Source organism: Panthera tigris, chromosome C1, assembly GCF_018350195.1.
Source record: "Panthera tigris isolate Pti1 chromosome C1, P.tigris_Pti1_mat1.1, whole genome shotgun sequence".
Lineage (NCBI taxonomy): Eukaryota > Metazoa > Chordata > Mammalia > Carnivora > Felidae > Panthera > Panthera tigris.
Window position 1 is genome coordinate 215,104,570 of NC_056667.1, and position 18,353 is coordinate 215,122,922.

General features: G+C 49.0%; 1 protein-coding gene across 16 annotated transcripts in view; it reads left to right on the plus strand.

Moving 5' to 3' along the window:
* AGAP1 (ArfGAP with GTPase domain, ankyrin repeat and PH domain 1) overlaps positions 1-18,353 on the plus strand; it is a 540,980-nt gene that overhangs the window by 342,502 nt on the left and 180,125 nt on the right. For all 16 annotated transcript variants that reach the window (XR_006221027.1, XM_042995745.1, XM_042995748.1 and 13 more), the window contains one exon: positions 17,065-17,233. Coding sequence is in view for 15 of the 16 variants with exons in the window: in XM_042995745.1 (XP_042851679.1) it covers positions 17,065-17,233 (169 nt within the window). In the remaining variant the exon portion in view is untranslated. The remainder of the gene's footprint in view (positions 1-17,064; positions 17,234-18,353) is intronic.

Here is an 18,353-nt window from a genome sequence, read left to right on the forward strand (position 1 = left end):
AAGTGTGGACCCACCTCACCTGCTGCCACACCTCCTCTCCTGTTCGGGCTCGTCCCCAGAGGCTCAGGAGCCGTCAGCTGGACTGCCTCCCGCCCATGGGTCCCTACACCGCCCACGTCACGGGGAGCCGTGGGAGGTGCGGCACAGGCGACGGGAGTGACCGTGAGTCTCGGCTGTTCCTCAGGACGGGTGGTTCCTGCACCGGCTGCCCTCAGCCGTCGCAGGTGCCGTGACGGGGGCCGGCTGGCCGAGGAGGCGCTCTGGCCAGCGTGGGGACGGCCACAGGTGCGGAGCGACGGCTCGACGCCTGAGCGTGGCCACAGCTGCTCGACGGTGGGCCTGGGCCACCCGCCTCTGCACAGGTTGGAACCTGCCCCCGGACCTTCTGAGCCCACATCCGTGTTGTTCGGCATTCCTTCCGGGCCGTGCCTGTTACCGTGGACATCGAGGACCCGGCCGGCCGGTGTCCACCCCGGAAATCTGGAAGAAGAATCCCCTGGGTGGAAAGTTGGGTGACAGTGTCTTCCAAGGTCACTTCCGATTCCAGAGGTACACCCCCCCCCCCCCCCCCCGGCCAAACCTCAGCAAACTGAGGCCGATGGAGTCAGCTGGACTCCCGAGGTCGGAGCTGCTGAGTGAGATCAGGGAGTCACGTGGGCAGGTGTGAAGCCCGGGGCCCAGGAAAACCCCGTTCACTTCATTCATCCTTCTCAAGATGCTGCCTGTCATTAAATTAAACCTGCAGCTCGGTGTAGATAACAGGCGGAAGGCTCAACCAAAATCATGACACTGCTCTGGGTTTGTGGATGCTCCCGCGGGGTGATCAGCCGCACAGGTTAGCCCAGGCCGCAGGACTGTCCCTGCTGAGACCTGGCGGAGGTCCAGGCCCCCTGGGACTAGTGGCCACCCTCCCTCCGGAACTGACCAGCTTAGCTCCCCCCCCACCTCCACCGGGCACTCTACAGACAGCCCCGAACTCGTAAGATTAAACTGTGCGGGGGCAGGCTTCTCACGCTGCTCGGTGGTCGGTGTTTTCAGGTCTCTGAAAATTGGTACACGTCCGAACCTTTAAAAAGCCCTCCCTGCCTAACTTTCTCGGGGGAGATAGGGTGCGTGTGTCTGGTGTGTGACACTTGGCCGGATCGCGGTCAGGCTGGGCGAAGGACGGCCTGTTGTGTGGACTTAAATAGGAGCCTTAGGGAGCACCTTGATAGAAAAACGGAGGGGATAATGAGATAGAACTCAGACCTCGGGGCTCCACATCTCAGCATCGCTGCCTATTCATCTTCCGTGTCGAGAGAGCAGCCGTCGAGGGCACGGCTGACAGAGGTGCACGCGCCGGGATTCCGAAGAGTGAGCTCGTGGCCACACGGTCAGGCCGAGGACTTCACGGGGCCCCGCCCGGGAAGGCTGCCCCGGCTTCCTCTGAGGGCCCGGGGTGGCTGGAGGAGCCCGCCTGGCTGACGTGGGCTCAGATAGCTCACACTTTGGAAAACCTTCTCCCGGGATTCCTTTCCCACTCTGCACGGGGCCCGAGTTGGAAGCAGCCGTGTTTCTGTCCGCCCTCCCTGACGCACAGAACTCGACTTGCCCTTCTCACGGCAACACTGCCCCCTGAGCGGCTTAGGCCCTCCCGCTGCACAACACCTCTGATTCTGAATGCTGTTGACGTTTGTTTGTTTTTTCCGTGTCGGGGAGAGTCAGACTTGGACTCTTGAGTTATCATCAGGATGCTGATTTCTGCACATTTTCAGGTTCTGATCAGGTGGAAAATCCACCTCTTGACGGATGCAAAAGAGACGAAAAGATCCGGGGTGATAGTTCCTAAGTGGGTATTTATCTCAAAAGAAATAACACGAGAGAAAAAGGAAGATATTTACGTTGTGAGAACAGCAGCTCTTGCCTGTACCCACTGCTGGTGATCACCATTTAAAATACACACAACCTTCCCATCGAATAAGGACATTTTCCTGGAGGACTGAGGAATCGCTACGAATCCGTGATCAGCCCCTTCAGCTAGCTTTGCACACCTGCTCAGGTGGACCTCAGATTTCCCAAGGCCGTGAACACTGAGTCACGGTCAAGAGAAACTCTTCATTGGTTTCCCCAAAACATTGCAGAAGTCAGACCAGCCTGAGTCTAGATGATGAGGCAGATCAGTCCAAAGCCCAAATTTCTAGATGCGCAACGTCTTGAGCGATAGAATGACTGATAATCTTGAGGACAGTGTCCCCCGTTCTTTACCGAGAACAGCAGCGTCAGACGCGCCCCGTCTGTGACACGCTACTCCACGAAGCGTGACTCCTTCTGTGATGAACAGCTATTTGGTCTTGCTTCCCCTTTATAAGCCGCAGTGCCACAAGCTGTCTTCCGGTCTGTGTGTTCTCTTCCAGCCTGGCTTCTTCTGTTTCCAGTGTGCTGTCCATCCCGCGGGGTCGGGGGGGACCCTCATGCCCTTCCTCCACAAGAAGTCCTCCCTGATTGCCTGGCAGACCAGCTGTTCTGGTGTCTTCCGGCATCTGTACTGCCCCTGTCTAGCCTGGTCTAATTGAAGGCAGGGACTGTGCCCTGCTCCCCACTGTCGGCCCAGGGCTAGTGTGGGCACGTGACCCCTGCGATGTCTTTGCTCCTCTACGGCCTGGGCTGAGAGCCTCACGGGTGATGATCCTGGCTCTACTTTGAAAATCACAGCGAGACTGGGGCGGAGAAGATGAACCGTGTTGCACAGCCGTACCTCCCTGGGTGTAGATTAGCTTACGGCAGGTGGGGGGAGGGGGACGCACACTCATGGTATTATATACAAAAGCCACCATGAAATCTTTAACCAGTGCTGGAACCCCCCCCTCCCCCAAACAAGCCATTTTAAAGTGGATTAGGAAAATAGGTAGTTACTGAGGAGCAGCGATCTGGAGCTCTGGCTGCAGGTGAGCCTTTCTGTTCTGGTCTGACCGCCAGCAAATGGGGATGGGTTTGTAAACTGGGTGGAAGTTTCTAGAGTGGCTGGAGTCAGCCCTGGGGAAGCAGAAAAACCCCAAGTTTGTTGTGATGAGGGTAAAGGGATACCCCCCAGGGGGATACGGTGCAGCTTTGTTGAGGTTAAGGTAGAAGTTGGGAGCGTTCTCTGCCTCCCCCGGGAATAACCGCTGTCGGGTTGTCCTATGTGAGTGGTTTCACCGGCAGACCCGGCCCTCCAAGCCCGAGGTGGGAACGTCACCTCGAGGAGCTCCATGTGTAGGTTTTGTTTGCTTCAAATCGCACTTAATGCTTTGCCTCTTTCCAAGAAAGGCTTTCAGGCAGCTTAGGACAGACCGTTGACAGGAAAGTAAATTAAGAGCATACATCTGCGGGGGCGCCCGGGTGGCTCAGTCAGTTGAGCGTCCAACTTAGGCTCAGGTCATGATCTCACGGTTTGTGGGTTTGAGCCCTGCGTGGGGCTCTGTGCTGACAATGCAGAGCCTGCTTGGGATTCTCTCTTTCTCTCTCTCTCTCTCTTTCTCTCTCGCGCTCTCTCAAAAGTAAACATTAAAAAACCCACCACACATAGTCACCTAAGAACATAGGCCATACTTGTACACACAGAACTTCGTTTGAATTTGTTTTACGTAGAGAAAGAAGTCATGATATGGTGGGTCTCTGGCCTTCAGAACACCGTTACCTCCATTCATCTTAAAATTCCTTCTTTCCTTGATTTCCTTCCTTCCTTCCTTGATTTCCTTCCTTCCTTGAGGGGTTCCTTCAGTTTCCTGTGCTGATTCCTTCTGATGCACAGGTGGGAACCTGCACTTGTGATTTCCACACCGCGATGGCCTGGATGTAGCCCCGAGGAGCACCAGGACTTGGGGGCCCTCTTTGGGAACCCCCGAGCCCCTCATTCGAGGTCCAGGACTCTGGTTACTCCACCATCACATGGATCTCTGCCTTCACTGCTCCCTGGGAGCTCAGCTGGGAGGACCTCTGCCTGCAGTCCCACCGACAGGTGGTTTCCGAAACCCCACGTCTCCCAGACTTTCAGACCTGCGTGTCTGCTCCATTTGGCCAGCGTGGTGTCCTGCCCACCAGGGTTTCCAGAATTCAGCCACTGTCTGCTATGCAGGGAAGGGCAGTTCTCCCTGTGATTTTTTCCACATCACCTTGTGCTTTTCATCATATTGTTACTTCCTTCCCTCTACTTGATTCTGTTAAATGTTTCCATGGTGGAGAAGATCCCCACTCTGCTTAGGATGGAGGCCTCACCCCTTATTGAGACCTCCCCAGGCCTCGCCTGGTCCCCCCCGCCGTGTTCTCTGGCCTCCCGACCCTAACAAATACAGCCGCTTGCGCCAGAAATGCTCGTTCCTGTCCCTCCCCTTTGCCAGACAAACTCTGCTCATCGGTCCAGACTTGAATGTCACTTCTCCGGAGTTCCCTCCACCGGGCGTGTTGGGGCGCACCTGCTGTGCGTGCCCTCCCCTTGCTGCGTTCCGTCGTTCCTCTGTTCTCTTGGCTTATCTCGCTGCCTGATTCTCCCACAAGACTGGGAGCCTCTTGGAGCAGAGACCCCTGGGGTCCTGTTGCCTGCGTCTCCTGCACATCGGCGCCGTCTTGTCGAACGAAGAAGAAGGCACGAGTGGCCACACGCGTGGGCTGTCCTCACACCTGCAGGCCTGCGGTTCCTGGAATCAGAAGCAGAGGAAGCCGCCTCCTGATGCTTTCAAGCCACAGAAATAAGGCACAGCCGTATCCAGCCCCCACCTGCTGCAAATAGAAGAAAAGGTCCCCACGGTGGGAGAAGAGCTTAAGGTTTTGTTGTGTCTTGTTTTTTAATTGTAAAATACACCTCACATAAAATTTACCATCTTCGCCGTTTTCCAGCGTGTAGTTCAGCGTTCGGTGCATCCTCCTTGTGCAGCCAGTCTCCAGAACCTCTTCATCTTGAAGCACCTGAACCCCTGTGCTTTTCACGCCAAATCCCCGTTTCTCTCCCCGCACCCCCGTTTGCTGTCTGTCTCTGTGAATTCGTTCTACTCTTTGATTACCTCCCGTGAGTGGAATCGCACGGTATTTGTCGTTCTGTGACTGACGATTTTCATTAGCACAAAATCCTTGAAGTTCATGCACATGGTAGCAGGGGCTAGGGCTTCGCTCCTTCCTAAGGCTGAATAATATTCTCTTCTGTGTGTAGAGAACATTTCGTTTTATCCGTTCATCTGTGGAGGGATGTTTGGATGTCTCCCTCCTCCGGGCCGTTGTGAATAGTGCTGCTGTGCACGTGGGTGTGCAAATGCCTCTTGAGGTTTCGTTGTCTGAACCACAGCACGCAAACACTATAGAGGATGACTGAATTTCGTAGACGTCCAGCCTTCTCCAGGGCCTGCGGTGGAATGTGCTGGGTGCGGTCCTGAACAGAGTGAACTGGGGAGGGGTCCCTGGGGTATGAAAGCAGCGGCCCGGCCCTAGTCATATGGGTTTGTCAGGAGCCCTCTGAGCGTTGGGGAGGCGGTCCCCTCTGTGCCTCCAATGACCTGGGACCTGTCCCTGGCATTCACCCATCAGTTTCAGATGGGGTGATGAACCGTTTTTCCCAGATGGCAGTGCTTTCAAACACGTGCAATGATACTGCCAAGGTATTCTAAGTATTTTCAGGGAATATCGACAACTTTTGTTAAAAAGAACCACTGCAGGGGCGCCTGGATGGCTCAGATGGTTAAGCGTCCGACTTCGGCTCAGGTCATGATCCCACAGTTCATGAGTTTGAGCCCCGTGCCAGGTTCTGTGCTGACAGCTCAGAGCCTGGAGCCTGCTTTGGATTCTGTGTCTCCCCTCTCTCTCTGGCCCTCCCGGCTCACACTGTCTCTCTCTGTCTCTCAAAGGTAAATAAACCTTAAAAAATTATTTTAAACAACAAATTTATTTTTTAAAAAAATGACTACTGATACACTCCTACCTTTTGCATATAAACCAAAAAGTTAGATTCTTTATCAAAGTCTTATTTCTGCCTAAGTAATTTCTTATTTATTTTGTAGAGCCCTGAGGGTTTGCAAAGTGTTTAGATTTCCAAATAAAATGGCCAAAATGCATGCTCGCTATGGAACAGGTTCCTCGTGTTGATCACACAGTGTGTAGGGCGTGAGCAGACAAAAAAAAAAGTCCTCTTTCTCTAGAAAAATTAAACCACCAAATATCCTAGATCCTACCTAACCTATTTTTTTCAACATTGAAAAATCCTTCTGCCTTCTTTTCTAAAAAAAAAAAAAAAAAAAAAAAAAAAAAAAAAAAAAAGTATATGTGTGTTTCTGTAAATACACAGATTTAAATGTAGCCTGTGGATTGGAGTCTTGAAAGCTTCTAGTAGAGTCGATGGGACATTGTCCTATCATACACAGCATGATATTTCATCCTTTGAGCCCAATCTGTGTCATTTTGTTTTCCATCTTTGGTCTTTTTAGTACTCTTAACCATAGCCAGAATTCTCGCGAAAAGGTAAATAAATCAAAACCATTGGTTTTCTTCAACTGACAGTAAGTCACAGCCGCGGACTCTGCGGGAGAGGACGGACGTGGGGGGTAGCGAGGAAATCTTTCACTTCTACTAAGAAACGGAATCCCATTATTACATCTTATAAATATTTTCTTCTACGGCTCGTAACCCAATTGCTGGCTTGTCGCTAAGGTCTTGCAAGGAGGAGAGGGGTGGAGGTGGAGGCCCGCCGCTTCTCAGGTGTGCCTGTGGCCCCAAATGGAAACCAATCAAGGTGCGATTTATGTTCATTAAGCGCTTGTCAAAACTGAAAAATTTTCTAATCAACAGCAATCTAGCCGCGGCCCCCTCAATGGCTGGGAGTGCTACCTCCTCGGCGTCGGCTGTTTGCCTGTTACAACTCTAGGCTAAAATCCGCTGATGATTACATTAGGCTAAGCTGCGGAGTAAATGAACCACATCTTATTTAGGTGCCACTAGCTTCACTGTAGTCCTGCCCCGCAGGGCACTTGATAGCGTTTTATGGCTTTAAAATTAGTGTAGCTTCCCATTTGCTGCAGGGCGCTGCATGTTATGCCTTTGAACTCAATAAGCAAGGGGAAGGGGGCCTTTTGTTTTCCCCCGGATTTTTCTCCCTTGCATTTTAGGCAATTTTGTTTTGCATCTTTTCCAGACGGCATTTTGCAATAAAAATGTCTGACTACCGTATACAAGCCTCCCCCACCACAAAAAAAAAAAAAAAAAAAAGAAAGAAGGAAAGAAAAGGGGAGAGAAAAAGAAGGAAGGAAGAAGGGTGGGGAGAAAAAGAAGAGAAAGTAGAAACCGTCTTGCGTTTGCGTTTGCAGAGGCCAATTATTTTTTTTCCTATGCTGGGAAGTGAAAAGTCACTTTGAGGGTCCCCCCAATGACTTTTTATGTCAGAATTGCTACCCCAAGTGGGAACAACACCTTTTTAAAAAAAATTTTTTTTTAATGTTTATTTTTTGAGAGAGAGAGACAGAGTGTGAGCAGGGGAGAGGGGCAGAGAGAAAGGGAGACAGAATCCAGAACAGGCTCCAGGCTCTGAACTGTCAGCACAGAGCCCGACGTGGGGCTCAGACCCGCAAACCGTGAGATCATGACCTGAGCCATAGTCGGACGCTCAACCGACTGAGCCACCCAGGCGCCCCTGGAACAACACGTTTAACTCAGGAAATGCCCACATAAAATCAGAGGGCAAATATTCCAGAATTTTTACTGGACACAGTAGGCAGAACCATCATTTGCTGAGGGCTTTGACCCTCTCGCAGACACTTCGCACATTATCTCAGGTGATCCTCGCACATGAGGTAAGAACTGTTCATCCCTCTATTTTTAAAGATGTGGAAATGGGGACCAAGCATGATTAAGTAGCAGGTCTGAGGACACAACTCCAAGGTTGGATCCTGGGCTTGGTCCCCAAGGCCATCCTCTGGCCAGAAGGAGGCTGACTTTGTCCTCGGCAGACGTGTTTAGTTTAGGAAATCAGAATGTCTCAAGAGTCAATGAACTGACTGCTCTTCATTGGAGATGAATCTGCTCGAATCACTGTAAACCACCATGGCAGCAGTAACATCAGGGAAATGGATGAACTCCTGTTAAAGCAAGGCATCAGGAGGAAAGAAGCGATGAGCCTTCCGTACGGGTGTGGTGAATGTTTCAGAACTAGAAGAAGTCCTGGGGCGCCTGGGTGGCTCAGTCGGTTAAGCATCCGACTTCGGCTCAGGTCATGATCTCAACGGTTCATGGGTTCGAGCCCCACGTCGGGTTCTGTGCTGACGGCTCAGAGCCTGGAGCCTGCTTCAGATTCTGTGTCTTCCTCTCTCTGTGCCCCTCCCCTGCTTGCTCTGTCTCTTAAGTGTGAATAAATTTTTAAAAATAAAAAAAAAAAAAGTCCTTACATTTTGTGGTGGGCAACAACGGATATGGGAGATTTCTGTCCTACTTTGGGTCAATTGGTAGAAGAAAAAGCATAGCGATCATTAGTGCCCCCCACCCCCCGAGGACAGACCATGTCCTTAAAAATCTGCTTCTTTAAGAGCTGAGTATTCTGGCAAATTCATCGTGAGAAATCTGGAATCTTCAAGAGCTTCAGATCTGATACCGTTATGACGAGCATTCCTATCTCATTCTAAACTTCCCAGATCTAACTGCCGGTCCAGTTGTTTCAAGCCATGATTAATTATTAAAGTACTCATATAGCCAAGGAAAGGCGCTAGCTCCTTCGAGTTCATCGTCATGAAATTTCACTCATGCTTGCCTTTCGAAGAGGCCTACAGTGACTGGGAAGACAGGAAGCCATTTCCATACCAACACATTCATTTTGTACGGGCTGGGTTTGAGCACGCATGGGTTACAACTGGGTAATATTCAATTTAACCTAAAATGAGGAAAATCTTTCTTGCAGTGGAAAGCTCAATCGACTAGGTCAATCAAGACAGATACAATCAGGGAGCAAAAGGTATATTCATTATTCAATTTAGAGTTTTCTGCTGTTTTGATTTCTATTATAATAACCCACCCCCCTGGGCTAACGTTGGACTTTAGCCCACGCGTGTTGGAGGCTGGCCACCAGACTGGAGAGGTGGCCTGCTTGGAGCTGTCCATGGTGCGTGAAGTGCACCGCCACCGATGCCCCGTGACGCTTCACCAGCCTGCCCTTCTACCCAGTCTTATGTCACTACCTGGCCCTGATCCCCCATGATGTCTCACCAGCCTTCCTACCCGGTCTTATGTGACTCCCTGGCCCTGTAAAGCCTTTATTAACTAAAGAATTGGATGTCATAACCGTGGGCTTTCGTCTCCGTCACCAGTAGACATCCACTTCACCAGGTACCTTCTTCCTGTGGTGGCCACACGTCACGTTGACGTGCGCTCACAAGCTTTGGTCGAGTGGTCTTCACAAAGGCAGTTCCGAAAGCGAAACCCTGCAATTCTGTTGGCTGTCTGGGGAAACAAAAATCATTGCTCATAGGGTGTTTCGCTTTGAAGCTGCCTCCTACCTCGCTATTGTGACTGGTCCTTTGGAGAGAAGGAGAAATTGTCTTCTTTGAGTTATGTGATCTGAAAGGACACGGCCAGAAGATTTCTCATAGTTTTACGATATTTCCATAGTATTTTTAGGGTGTCGGTTTCCTCTGTGCCCATGACTATAGATGAGGCTATTGTTTATTATTCAGAAATGTTGGACTTGAACATTTGCTCAGTCTCTTTGAATGGACGGTATTATGTGTGTCTTTATAGATTAGTTTCCTTTGAAAAGAGTATTAAATGGAGTTGGGAATAGCAGTGCATCTAACAATGGGCTCTCTTACATACTTTTTTTTTTTGAGCGCAGAAGTAAGGATTTTTAAAAATAGAACTTATACAAACTACAGTTCCTCTTTGAACCTGGACATTCATGAAGTGCAGTGAAAATCAGGAGAATGAGTCATTCCTTTCCTCCAGGAAAAGGCAAACAATCTGAGGAACATCTCTAATATCTCTGCGTAGATCCGGCTCTTTCCCCCTGTATGCTGTGCGCATAAAGTCACGTGTGCGTAGCCGTTGGCCATTTTGCAAACATTGAACTGGACGAGTGGTTCTTGAGCCTTGTGGCTTCAGGACCCCTTTGCCTTCTTAAAAAATAACTGAGGAATCCAAAAGTGCTTTTGTTTCTGTAGGTTGTATCTAATTGATACTTAGCACATTACAATTCAAAACTAAGGAAATTTGTAAATATTCACGTAACTCATTTAAAATCATAAACCACCTGGAGTGCCTGGGTGGCTCAGTCAGTTAAGCATCTGGCTCTTGATTTCAGCTCAGGCCATGATCTCGTGGTTCTTGAGTTCAAGCCCCACAATGGGCTCTGCACTGGCAGGCAGAGCCTGCTTGGGGTTCTCGGTCTCCCTGTCTCTCTGCCTCTCTCTCTCAAAAATAAAGGAACATTTAAAAAAATAATAATAAATCGCCCTTTTGTAATATGATTACATAAATCACATTTTTATGAAAAACGCCTTTTCCAAAATGAAAGAAAATCTTGACGAGAGAAGATTGTTTTCTTGTTCCCAAAACTCATTGATGTCTGGCTTAATAAGAGAGAGCTGGGTTGTCATACTGTCATCTGCCATCAGTTCGCTATGTTATGTCATTTTGGTGCGTAAGGACCCTCACCTAGTACAGACATTTCGCTGGAAAAGGGAAGAGTATTCCAGTAGACATTTCTGATCATTGTGGGTGTTCTGTTTGGTTGCACCAAAACGCAACACGTGACAGTTTGTCAAAACTTAGGAACGCAGCACAGAATCTGAACAGTTACCACTAAATCTTCCCTCTCTGCTCCCTTAAAATTCATTCAGCCTCACATGTGTCACCGTGCATGCGTCATTTCAAAAATATTGTTTAACTGAGGTATGCAGCTTTCCAAATGGTGACACTTTTCATCAGATGGTATCCAGAAGCTGCATTCATTTATATCACTGCCCATCTTATCAGCAAAGGCCTTAAGTATTTGGAAAGTGTCAGGCACACGGTGAGAGATACAAGTCTCCAAGGTTCTCATGCTCACTGGAAGCTCATTTTATACTTTATACGCTGGGTGCGGATACTGTGTGCTATTTTTCTTGCAGTGCTCACTTTGTTCATTTTCAAGAAAATACCTGCCAAAGACCCAAGGCCGAATAAGCCTAGTTCGTGTCTGACATGGTCATTCTTGCAAGTAAAAGTGTGTCCCAGCCAAAAAAGTGGCTAGTTCAGCTTGCAACTCCAAGCAATTGCAGAAGTGCATTTCTGCAGGACGCTGTCCAGCGTGTGTGTGTGGCACAGACACTCATACGTACTTTCCGTGTCCCTTACGCAGAAAATTAAAAAGACATGTATGTGCTCACGGTTGAAATATTGATGAATCTGTAGCTTTTTGGTTGGTTTGGTTTTTTTGCTTGTTGTTTTTTGGGGGTTGGTTGGTTGATTGAGAGCATTCTTAAGTGCAACTTTTTTTTGTTTTTATTTAGAGAGCATGGCAATGAATCGTATGACAGCAACAGGGACTAATACAATTTGGTGCCACAGCCTTGGTTTGTGCTCTGGGGCCAGCAGTTCTATCCACCATTAAAGCAAATTTCAACACAGTGAAAGAGGCAAAAAGTGCCTTGGAATGTTTTGAAAACAGTACTGAACCTGTGAACCCCTTGATCGCGTATCAGGGACCACGCTTTGGGGACTAACAAGCTAGCTTATCCAGAGAGGAAAAATCCGATCCAATGGCTGTGGCCAGTCATCAGTCTGTCCTAACAATTATCTACCCTAGAGAAAGTGTTACATGTTAACATAAAATAGTAAATCTCTGAGCATTTATGTGTACTCAGAAACCAGAACTTACTGGGAAAACCTAATTGGAACAAAAATTTCTGTGATTCTTTTTGCATCACTTAATTATGGAAATGAAGAGTCTCCATGCTTTAAAAACAAAAAACAACCCAGTGTGTAAAAGCAGAGTGGCATCGATTGCATCATCTCTGCAAGGAGAGTACGGTTTCAAAGCCATGGGTTTTTTTTCAGATGCTCTCATTCTGGGATGCCAATCATACCGTTTCTGCATCTTGGGTTAGCTTTCAGATCTTGTTAACTGCTTTCGGTACCCCCGTGAACACATAGGGCAAACCCATCTTTCAACAGACAGCCAAAGGTGACGTCGGGATGGGAGGCAGGGAGAATCAATACAGTAAGGGTATTTTTAGGGACTCTTGATGGATTGCTGTATTTTGAGCTTAACTTCGAGTGCCAGATGCCCCAGAGCTGACTAAGATGAACTCACCATTTGCTGAGAACCGTGGGGCCGTCGTGCACGCAGAGGGCTCTGAGGTCACCAAGACAAGACGCACCTTCTTCTCCGCCCCCCCCCCCACCCCGTGCAGTTTTGGGGAGAACCCCTGTGTCATTCTAGCAGCCTCTCGGTGGCGTTTGGGTGAGGGCTTACTCTCCTTGCAGGAGCACAGCGTCACCGAGCCGATGACCTCCAGGTCCTGGTAACGGGTAGCTGTGAGCTTTTAGGACAGGATCGTATGGCGGCAGATCAAATGAATCCTGCGTACCGGGAGCGATGGGAGGCACGGCGGCGCTAATGACTCCGCGGCCCTCCCTGAAGGCGGCCCCCCAGAAGGTGGGAGCCGTGTTAAGCTGTGCTTCCGTCAGCAGGCTGAAAGCTGTGGGCCTGACACGGCTCCCAGTCGCTCGCAGGTTTCTCTCATTGCACCTCATTTGCATCTGGGACATCAATTAGCATGTTTGTTGAGGCTAATTGAATGAAACTCAATCATAGCTCTTAATTGCTTGACTATGTGAAAAGAAATCACATTAATGCAGCTAATTAAGTGTACGGCAATAGATGCAACATAATTAGGAGCGAGAGGTAAAAAACAAGGGTTGGCAAAGGTGTGGGAGCCGGGTTGCGGGGGGACCCGGTGCACAGTCACCAAGGCTATCGACACGTTCAGGAACGGGTCCCTCTGCTCCCGCGCCTGCTTGGAGAAAAGAATCCGCGCGACAAGAGCGCGGACAACTTGAGAAGAAAAATGCAAATAGGTTGGCAATTACTACTTTTTCAAGCTGTTGTGGGGCGGGAGATGGCGCCTCAGAGGGGCCTGGCTCTTGAGTGGGCCCCGGGGACTTGTTACGTGCTGTTTAAAAGTACTTGGCTTTGAATTACCCTCATGCCTCGTTAAAGGGTTTTTTCCCCCTTTTATCATCGATCAGCATTTTCTACGAGGAGCACAGGAAGGGTAGTATCTGAAGCATTTGCATATCAAAATCAAGCCTGCCGTCTTTATTTTACCCGGCGAGGTCCCTCCCTCGGGCCCCGCAGGGCCACATGTCCCGCTTCTGAGGCGGCCACGTTGTATACTGGTTCTGGCTTTAATTCCTCAACTGCCAAGCTGGGGAGACATGAAAAGGGATGGATTCTTTCAAACACGGGAAACTCAGCATCGTTTCTCTTGGGGGAACCCAGAAGCCACATACTCAGGCCTCCTTGCCTTCCACTGTTTCTGAAGCGCCACCTCCAAGGGCTTTTCGTGGATTAGGAAATGCATCTTGTAAGGTCTGTAAAAAAAAAAAAAAAAACAAAAAAAACAAAAAAAAAACCACAGTGCTTGCAACGCAAGAATTGCCAAGTTCATATTCTGGGGTTTTTTTTTTTAGATCTAGTTCCTCTGAAGTTTCGACGCCTAACTCAAGCGAGGAAACAGATTCCCTGGCCCATGCTGAGCCAAAGATAAATGTGTTCCCTTGCCGCGTTCACATCCAAAGAGCAGACTCTTGGTACATTTCTATAATAATTTTAAATAAAATATCCTGGTTATTGTATGTTAAAACATGCCTATTAAAAGAGCCCATGCTGAGGCTTAGTCACTATCTGATTAGCCTCATTTTAGAGCCCATAAGCAATAAATGCTCAATTACACTCCTGTTATTGTATTTTAATTTGTTAAGAATTGGCATTAAAGAAGAAAGTTATAGCAAGTTGATATTTTTGAAAGAGCAAGTGTGGGAGAATGAGGTCGTTCTGTACAAGCCTTGACTTTGGTTCTGAAGCTTGGGTTTGCCCATTTTCGTTGGATATTAATGGAAGTACGTTAAAGATGTCTAAGAATGACCTTTGTTTTTTCTTTAATGACCTTGACACTTTGCCCTCCACTAAGCAAGGATGGCTTCCTTGTTGCTTTTTGTTCACATCCCCAAAACCTTGAGCTCAGTCATGAGTCTTCCCGTATTCCTTCCTGTCTGGGTCTGTTTGCTCCTTCACTCTGCCTTCGTAACCACCGTCTTTCTGTCTTTGGTCCATATCCTTCCAAAACCACAGCTCTTTCACGGTTGATTATATTTTGGGGTGTTGCCCAAGCGTCTCGACTCCCACGTGGAGTCTTCGGTCTTGTTGGGATGGCGGAGACTGACTCCAGGCAGCGCGTCCTGCGGGGTCAGCAGGCCTCGGGACCTCTGCTCCTGGCCTCCATGGCTCACGGGAGGCTTGTGGGTGCCACTACCGCTCTCCGGATGGTTGGTTTTACAAGTGCTGATGAAGGCCCAGCCTCGCCACTGCCTCTGAAGAACTGGTCTGTATCTGCCCCACTTTGGTGCAGCCCCGATCCTTTCTCTGGCCGTCTTCAGTCCCAGGTTCCTCCTGGCTCTGGCCTTGCTTGGCCTTGTGAGTGTGTGTTTGCCATCAAGAATTGGCCATTTGAGTTGTATCCTTAGGAAGTCATTAGGGACCCTGTGGCGTCTTTTCCTTCTGGGTTGGTACTTTTCCAACTTTCTAGAGTTCTGTGTTTGCTCCATCAGAACGTCTCCCCCCCCACCGTGGCCAGGCCTTCCCCTTCTGGGCTTCTTCTTCCTGCCCTTCCTCCTCTGCTGAGAATTCCCACGCCCTCTTTCCTGAGTCTGGGTCAGCTCCCGCGTGCCCCCCTCTAAGTGCTCTCTCTCTCTCTCTCTCTTTTTTTTTAAACAATTCTCATTTTTTTTAAAGCATGGCAGAATAGGGATTTTTGTTTATTTTGTCTTATTTTAATGTTTATTTTTGAGAGAGTGCAAGTGAGCGAGCGGCAGAGAGGGGGGACAGAGGATCTGAAGTGGGCTCCACGCTGGTGGACTGACACCAGCAAGCCCAGTGTGGGGCTTGAACCCACAAACCGTGAGAGCATGACCTGAGCCAAAGTCGGACACTCAACCAACTGAGCCACCCAGGTGCCCCTCCTCCCCACCTTTTTTCTAAGTTTATTTATTTACTTTGAGAGATCGAGAGAGTGCAGGGGAGGAGCAGAGAGAGAGAATCCCAAGCAGACCCTGTGCCGCTAGCACGGAGCCCGACGCGAGGCTCGATCTCACGAACCCTGAGATCATGACCTGAGCCGAAATCAAGAGTCAGATGCTGAACCGACTAAGCCACCCAGGGGCCCCGTAAGTGCTTGCGTTGTGGGGTGAGGTCTCTGCTTTTAACACTCGAGGCCGACCCTCCCTCCAGCAGACTGCGGAGGGACGATGCCTCTTCTCGTGCTGTCTGTCCTGAGGAGCCGCGTGCGGGTTCCTTCCCCTGTGTTGGAATCTTGTGCTTCTGGTTCCTTTTTTGTGTCGTTGCTTCTGTCCGCAACCGTCCTGCTGTTTGATGAGCCAGTGACTGCTTCTCAGCCCCTTCACCTGCTGGCACGTGAACTGAAAGGCTCCGCAGCCTGCTTCCCAGAAGCCGGGGATCCTTGCCTCGGCTTCCCTGCTGCTCTCTAGGCCCCCTTTGCCTCCCTTGATGGACTTTGGCCGACTTTCCTCATCCGCAGCCTGGGTCTCTGTCCCTTGTGCTGTCCTTCTAGGACTTTATCTGGTTCTCTCTGCGTCACTTGACCCTACGGGTTAGCAATTACAACTCACTTTTCCAGCCTCCCTGGGTCCCTGGCGGCCCACACCCTGGTTTATTTGGCGGATCTTCTGAAATTACATTGACAAGAACTTCATTGTTCATCCTAACTACAAATTTATTGGCGTTTCCCCTTTATATTCTGAAAGGAATTCTACCAAGATTCTGCCAAGGAAGGAATGCATTTGTTTCATTTCATGCTTAGCCTTAAAACACTTGACGTGCTATTTGCCCAAGAATGTTGTAGAATATGCCCTTTCTTAATGTGCGAGGTCGATTTAACATGTCTACGTGTTTGGCCAGGGGGCACTTTGCCAAAAAAAATGCATTTTGAAGGGTCAGTAATTCCTAACTCACCAGTCGGCCCCTCACCCTCTCAGCTGCTTCTCCTCTCCCCCGACCCGACAACCAACTCTTAGATAATGTTTTACTCTGCACGGAATTGTCCAGCGACCCCCACAGAGACCATCCCTATCTACCTAGACATCCCTGTGGCTCCCTGTTAACTGGGTCATCCACCTCCAGCATGAAGAGAACACAAAGATGCTTTCTCTGGGCACGGTGAGCCGCTCGGAGAAACACGATGCTTGAGTACCAAAGAACGTTCTTTCTTTTTCCACATCACATCCGGCCATTACACACCCATCCGCGAGCTCCACGTTTTCTCGACACCGTACCACCGACGCCCTCAGACATTTTCCTGGTCCTTATTAGTAAAATGCTTGGCCTTTTATTTCAGGAGTTTCTACCTGAGTTCCCAACAGACCGCTTCATTCTTATCTAGAGGCTTAGTGGTATTGCCATCCAAGGCAGAACAGTTGTTATAAAATAGCTCCCTACTCCCTGGAACTTTACCTGAAACTAACAGGAAGACCCCGGGGTCCTAGTGCACTTTCTATAAGCAGCAGTTTATAAAATACGATTTCACGTGGACACTTGTTTTCTCCAGCTGGTTTCTGATCCCCCTGATGGAAGCATTTCCTGTGTCTGCTTGGATTTGCGGGGCCTGGGTTAGTTCAGGACAAAGAGACTGTGGTTTCAATATAACGATGATGCCACCATAGTAGACAGATCAAAACCTCATTATTTTTAAAGTGCTTGCCACAGTGGAAGGGTCATAGGATTACAACTCGTGGTATCTGATAGAACCTTGTGTCCTAGATTGTGAAAGGTCTTCTTTTTAATATCTCTTGGATGTTTAACATTTTGAACAGGATTACATGCAGAATGTTCATGGTAAAGAGATTGATCTTCTGAGAACCACTGTGAAAGTCCCAGGGAAGAGGCCACCCCGAGCCACGTCGGCCTGTGCGCCCATCTCCAGCCCTAAAACCAATGGCCTGTCCAAGGACATGAGCAGTTTACACATCTCCCCAAATTCAGGTAAGCTTGCAGCGGACGTGCTGAAGAATCCAGCGTGACGACGGCAGTAGATGTCGCTGGTTGCAGGAGAGTGCGGAGCCCTTGCGGTCAAGTGAGATTTTAACCATTAACATTGTACGTTAAGGCTTAGAAACCTCTTCGCTTCTGTGGGTGGTTCTGTGACTGCCAGCCAGCGCCTGGTGCCATTTTGAGTCACGGCCGCCCAGACCAAACCACGAGGTCCTCCCAGAGTTGTGTAGTTGAAAGTCGAGTCTCACATATGATCGAGGATTCGAGGACCTTCTAAAATACGTAAATTGATCGTGCAGATATCAAGGGTTGGTATTCATTTGTGGCGACCAAGTGGATAAAAGTAGGAGAGCTATTTGGAGCAAGATTTCAAGGAAACCGTTGGACCTAAGATTTCCGTTCTCTCGGTTTTGTATGGTAACTGTCGGGTCATTCTTTAACACAACTGTAATTTTTCCTGTTCTCTTTCAAAGGAGAATTTGCTTTTTAATTTGGGATCTGAGAGCGTGTTTTCTCAAATTTAGATGTGTTTAGAGATTCCTGGCCTTTGTGTGCAATTGCAAGCCATTCAAAAAGTCCTGGTTCGCTTTTGTTTAAGAATCTTTGCAAATGACTGCCCCCGGCTTTAACCTTCTGGTGATTATTATCAGAGAAAAGGCTGGAGTCCTCCTTCTGACACGCTTCAACACATGGATTTGTTTTCCCCAGCAAAAAGCCCCTTTCTCCCCTCTAACCTACATCCAGCCTTCTCAAAATAAATTATGGCTATGCGGCACTTTCTAGCATATGTCTTTGCTTCTTAAAAATGCTGCATTTTCCCCTTTCTGAGATGTTAAGTGCCTTTAAAGAGGGATGATGCTAACCCCACGGTTCTGTGGCATAAATATGGCGTTGGTTGGTGAAAGCAGGGTAGGAGAAAGGGGCCGGAATTGGAGGCCATAGCTTGGGCTTTACTTCATGATGCCAAGTGGTGTTGGACAGCTCACTCAGCCAGGTTTTACCACCACATCAGGTCGATCTTGCCTGGCCTGCCTACCTCACAGAGATGTGATGGCAGGTAAGATGACACATACGACAGTTTTGGGAAACTCATAAAGTACAATACAAGCAG